The sequence below is a fragment of the Haliotis cracherodii genome, unplaced genomic scaffold (genome assembly GCF_022045235.1).
Source record: "Haliotis cracherodii isolate W230 unplaced genomic scaffold, xgHalCrac1.p SCAF_1, whole genome shotgun sequence".
NCBI lineage: Eukaryota > Metazoa > Mollusca > Gastropoda > Lepetellida > Haliotidae > Haliotis > Haliotis cracherodii.
In genome coordinates, this window is record NW_027266264.1 from 49398858 (window position 1) to 49404621 (window position 5764).

A 5764-nucleotide genomic window follows, 5' to 3' on the forward strand; every position below is an offset into this window, starting at 1 on the left:
TGTGCGATGGCGGACTTAGAAGAAGGTGAAATAGCCGACTCTGACTCAGAAGTGCCTGCAGCTGCTGTCACAGGCAATAACGTGCGTTTATATTTTTGGATTACATAAGCTGTCGTTTATGTTCAGTGCTTGGTCGTCGCGTATCATTTGGTTAACTTTTAACTGAAAATACGATTCTTCATCTGCTGTTCACATATGCACGTGACAAATGAAAACAATGCTGACTGTAGCATACTACCACCAAATAAAATGCTTGACTACTGCTTCGTTTACAAAATTCTGGGAATGGATAGTTTAAAACAACCTGTTCAACATGGTTCAAAACAGTATACGAACATATTTGTTCGCAGGTGGACGTATGTATTGTAAGTCTGACGATCCATATACGTTCACTAAATGACAATGGTTGCACCAAGCATATAAGCAAGGTAGTATCTGAAAGCATTGCGAAATGTCAGTAAAGGTTTCCACGCTGTCACAACTACGTTCATCCACTTGTGAATAAGAACGGTGGTTATTTCACCCATGTGGATTACAGTGACATGGACAAAATGGCTGATGTTGTCTTTGTACCTCAACAAAATTGGATGTTCAATCCATCATGTTGCTTATATAATCAATCACTGGATTGTCTTTTCAAGACTGTGTTATCTTCAGGCGATTGTCATGGTCATATGGTTGGAATATTGCCAAGTAAGGTGTTAGACAAACAGTAGTAAACTACTAGTAGATGAGTGGCCACAGACTAGACATGATCATGAGGATAGGATTTGAGATTTTGAGATGCAGAAAATTTTATTGCTTCGTTCACTTAGAACTGAGAATTTTGAAACCTGGCGCTGATTGGCTAATTATAAAGTTCACTTGACGCAATGATGTTAATGATGTTTTTGTGGTGTTCAGCACACATCATTACATGATTAGAGCATGTACATGTTATCATGCTTATCATCCCATCATCATGATCATGAAACTAGTTTGGAATGAAATGTTGCTAGAAGCAATCTCATTTTAATCAGATCTTTTACTCTTGTATGCTTTGAGAGAGAGGGAAATCTGTAAACCAAATAATGAACAAATGAATGCTTAATCATTAAGATCATATTCACATTTTGCACTGTGGGCATACAAAATTACGATTTTCAGATTTGATAATAATTATATGGATATTATTTGTTTCTGCAGGTGTACAGTTTTGGTCAATCCTCATCCGTGCCATCTAATCTCAACCAAACCAAACCACAGGGCTTCAGCTTCTCACGGCACAGAGATTCACCAACCCCGGCTGACTCCTTTGGACACCGTAGTTCTGCAAGGAATAGTAACAGCTCCGATGACTCAATTGACACCAGTGATGAAGACTCCCCATTGTGGAACTGCAAGAGAACCAAATACCTCAATAAGCTCAAAATGGAAGGGATTGATGCATCCAGGAGTCAGTCCCCCCAGTTCCTCAATCCCTTGCGGGACAGACACAGATCATCACCAGTGCTTCAGTCACCCCCCAAGAAGAAGACAAACAACATCTGGGGCTCTGTGCTGCAGGAGCAGTCTCTGACACAGAACATGGTCAGTTTTGGTGTTGACAAGGAAGACTCTGATGACGACCTTGACACTCAGGACCGTAGTGTAGAGAGTTATAACTACAAAAAGGCTCGTGAAGATCCGAGACCTTTTGCCCGTGAGGAGGAAGATGAAATGGATAGGTCTGATGATGAACTATTTGGTGGGGTGGTAGATTTAGACCCAGATGAAGAGGCCAAGAACAGAGAGAGAAAGAAACGGAAGCGGAAACGTCCCGTGAAAGACAGAATTGGTGATCGGTCTAATCTTGATAGGTTAGGGGAGAAGTTGATGCGTGAACATAGACACAAATCCAAGGGGTCAGTCAAAGGCCGTCTTGGTTCAAACTCAGGGAAATACAAGTCTAACTATCAAGGGCCAAGACCCAGGCCGAATGTCAGTGTGTCAGAGGAGGACCCAGTGCCAGTGGTTGTAGATGCTATTGTGGAGGTTCTTGATGAACCTAAAATTGATCTCATAAGTATGTGCTTTGAATCTTCATTTTCATGAATAACTGGATAATCTTAGATATTAGCATGATTAGTTCTAGTATCAGAGTATTACTGACTTAGATTAAAAGGCCATGGTATGTGGAAATGGGTTTGCACTGATTCATCCAAAAGAGATGCTAATGTTTTATTTAGACTGAAAGTAAACAATGGACTGAAATACATGGAATAACTATGAGGTTGTTGTTTTGTGAGAGGTTCATTTTAGAGCATAATCTTTAGAAATCATTCTTCTAGTTAAGGGGTTATGAACATGGTAGATATACCCTTTCAATCAATCCAATTAATTTCCTGTTCCTGTTCGTCGAGCCGATTCCAGGGAAACTAGGTCACCCAAAATTCAGATTTATTTGTAATTATGGGAAGAGCTTAGGTTGTGGGGATCAGGTTGTGACCTAGCTGATTGTCATCATGCCCCAATGGCATTGATTATTGATCATGCCACCAATCACTGGCAGTGGTCAATCTCATTAAAATCAGATGTTAGTTCTCACTATCGCTAAACAAAGATCTGAGGACATCCCATTACGTGTCATCCGACCAATCAAAGCGTCGCTTACCAGGTCAAGAAAGTGATGGTCGGAATGTGTTTTTTAATCATGCAACCTCGGAAACGATAACACAGGGTATTACGAACGCCAGTTACGGCGCGTACGACTGATTCCGTCTGTCTCTCGTTTCCGTGGTATACACTTTTGAATGGAGGAGGCATTACACAGTACGTGGGAAGCACTGCCATACAATCTCAATCATATATTAGATATTCCGGAATGTTCGTTTGTTCAGTTTTCACAGTTTTAATCAAGAACTGCGCCAACATATTTTTCTAGCATAGTCTGAAATGGAAGTCGCCGGGTTGAGACGAGTTCCGTATAGCTCTTGAAAGCTGCGTTCTAATTGGCTGATGTCGACTTCTTGTTAGTCGTTTCAGTGGTCCGTCAAAGTTCATGAAAGGTCGTTTTGATGTGACCCGTAATGGGATGTCCACAGATCTTTGTTTAGCGGCAACGAGAACTTAGATCTGATTTTAATGAGATTGGGCAGTGGTGGGAATGTTACTGACTGTAAAATAACATTCACTTACTAACTCTTGTTCTTTTGACATTGTTTACTGGTAATTTCCTTGTTCTACTTTCCAGCTCGGATTGTGAAGCGACTCGGTCAGAAGAAGAGCATCCAGCTCCTCCGCCAGACCGAAGATGTAGAGGACCACGGGGGAATGCTGGTTAAGGTAAGAATAAAGCTGTGCACACCAGGGATAGACACCATTAGTCAAGTCCAGTTTGTCTGCAGCTCATTTAGGACTAGTGGTTTATGTAAAATCACCAGATGTTAATAGAAAGCAACTAGACACTCTGGATTTGTACCAGTCTCAGACTAACAAACAATGGGCAGTGTCTAACTCTGGAACTGCATTGCTCATAAAATTCATTGCTCATTAAACCTTTTGCCGTGCCAGCGTCTGTTTTTCAGGGTTTGGGCATGGGTGGCTGCTGTGCAGAGTTGCGTCCCTTGGGCTCGCCACAAACCTGTTATTGTGGGTTTGAATCCCGGTTCACCCCCAATGTTTTGTTTTGTCACACAATCTCCATTGTGTTGTGTCTGTGTTGCAGGATGGTAGTCGGCGCCGTAGTCCCGGTGGGGTGTTTTTACAGTTGTTCAAGTCGGACTCAGACGTTACAAAGGCTGACATAGACTATGTCTTTGAGGAAAATGACAAGATGTACATTGAACATATCAGGAGAAAGAAGTCAGTAAATCTGTACTGGAATGCAGTCGCTTTCTGTAGCAAATGTATCAGATCATAGTTGTATGCATCCTGTTCACTTATCCTTGAACAATTATAAAAGAAATCAAGCCTATTTCTTTAGGCATTATCAATATCAGTGTATCATGTTTGACTGTTTATTGTATTGCTTTGCAGAATAAAATACAATACAAGAAATAGTTTTGAAATACAGGTTTGATTGATATTACAGTGTTTAAAACTTTTTTCTTTGTAGTTTTGTAGAAACTGAACAATACTATTACTAACTCCAGTTCTTTTGACCAAAAATTGACATACATTGTTGACATGGTTGTTATTTCAGTGCTGAGAAGAAAGCGAGGAAGAGACGGACACGCCAAGAGAAGAGAATCCAGGAAGCACGGCAGTTAGGTGGCATGAACGGCGAGACATCCAACAATAACCACGAACGCCAAAATAACAGTGCCAGTATGCAAATGGACCCTGACCATAGTAACGGTTTCCACAGAGAGAGTGACAGTGATAACAGCAGTGTGTCAGAAGGGGAGATAACTCCTGACACCTCTGGTGAGAGGGAGCGCCTTAACACTGGCAGCCATCAGGGAGGCACGTCCGTGGTCAGTGGAGGGGAGGGGGAGGAGGATATGCTGACCATCACTGTGGATGAGGAGGATACAATTGAGTGAATGATTCTCGGCCAGTAGCACAACGTGGATTAGTATGTGAATGTTGTTTTCCCCACACCTTGACATTGATTCTCAGTAATTCACATCTTTAGACTGCCTGGTATGTCTGGCCTGTTACTTTTGACATTTGTTGTGAAGGATACTTGTAGGCAAGACAGTTTACCATGGTTTATCAGACCCAGCGATATATAGCGCTGGGGTAATCAGCTCTGCCTGTGTCTCTCACTTCACTGATCTTATGTGCATGTTCGATCATTAGGGTTAGATGTGTTAGGGTCACTTAGCCCTTGGATCCCCTTTCTGTTCAACATGATCAAACAAAGCCACAGTCCTTATAGTTGAGTACCCCTTGCAAATGAAAAACCCACTGGCGATCCTTAAGCTTATGTACCACTTTCTTATCATAAGGCAAGTTAATCCAATGCAATCTGTAGTAAAAAGTTTCAAGTTTCGCAGGGAAGAAGTAGCTACCGCACAAATGTCCAAATGTAACCAATTGGTTGATCACTCGATAAACAAGCACTAACTTTTTGTGTTAATTCCTGTGGTACTGTGTTTATTTCTTGGCTACATAAAATGCTTCAGTCTGGACAGTTTTTAATCCTACCTGCTGAAATTGTTTTAGGCACTGTAAAAAAGCTTGTTGATGTCAAACATTTGAGGCTACATTAAACACGGTACAGATGAATCGACATTTTCCACATTTAGTTCTGATAGAAAAATACACATTATTTTCAAAATATATCCTAACATTTTCAAACCTACATGGTTTAAGACTAAAGCAATCACAGTTGTCAGGTTTCTTGAATTATCTTAAATATGTGATTGAATGTGGAAATGGTTTCATATGAGGAACTTGTTTAAATTGTCAAATTTGTGGCAGTTAAATTCAATCATCAAATCTCCGATATCTTTGAGTTTGAAATCATATATTTTGTAATTGTAAATATAAAGATAAGAGACAAATCGCGTCTTAACTCAGTTGAAATATTGCAAACAATCACTAGTGAATCTACAAGGAGTATTAATATACATAATACCGGTAAAACTGAATACATAAATAATTTTAATATTTAAATTCGGGCAGATGGAGCGAAATTTCATGCTGCCCGACAAATGTTACAGCCGCAGACAGGCATTTATTGTGAACACTGTTGAAGTATGCGAGACAAAAATGAAAGCATGGCAGTATTATTCCATGTATTCTTGCACTAACAAAATTGAGATCATGCAAGTTTTTCAATGGTTACTGGAACATG

The 5764-nt window shown here is 40.4% G+C and overlaps 1 protein-coding gene across 1 annotated transcript; it reads left to right on the plus strand.

Moving 5' to 3' along the window:
- On the plus strand, positions 1 to 5764 carry LOC139478978 (phosphorylated adapter RNA export protein-like). Its single transcript, XM_071261702.1, has 5 exons — positions 1 to 81; positions 1186 to 2044; positions 3212 to 3303; positions 3686 to 3822; positions 4163 to 5764. Exons 1-5 carry the CDS (start codon positions 7 to 9, stop codon positions 4503 to 4505), a joined length of 1506 nt encoding a protein of 501 aa, XP_071117803.1. The 5' UTR covers positions 1 to 6; the 3' UTR covers positions 4506 to 5764.

What these genes read in the sequence shown, in the direction of transcription:
- LOC139478978 (XM_071261702.1), top strand. Translation starts at nt 7, where the DNA reads ATGGCGGACTTAGAAGAAGGTGAAATAGCCGACTCTGACTCAGAAGTG. An exon ending in ACCTAAAATTGATCTCATAA is followed by an intron (nt 2,045 to 3,211) that starts GTATGTGCTTTG and finishes TCTACTTTCCAG; the next exon opens with CTCGGATTGTGAAGCGACTC. An exon ending in GAACATATCAGGAGAAAGAA is followed by an intron (nt 3,823 to 4,162) that starts GTCAGTAAATCT and finishes TTGTTATTTCAG; the next exon opens with TGCTGAGAAGAAAGCGAGGA.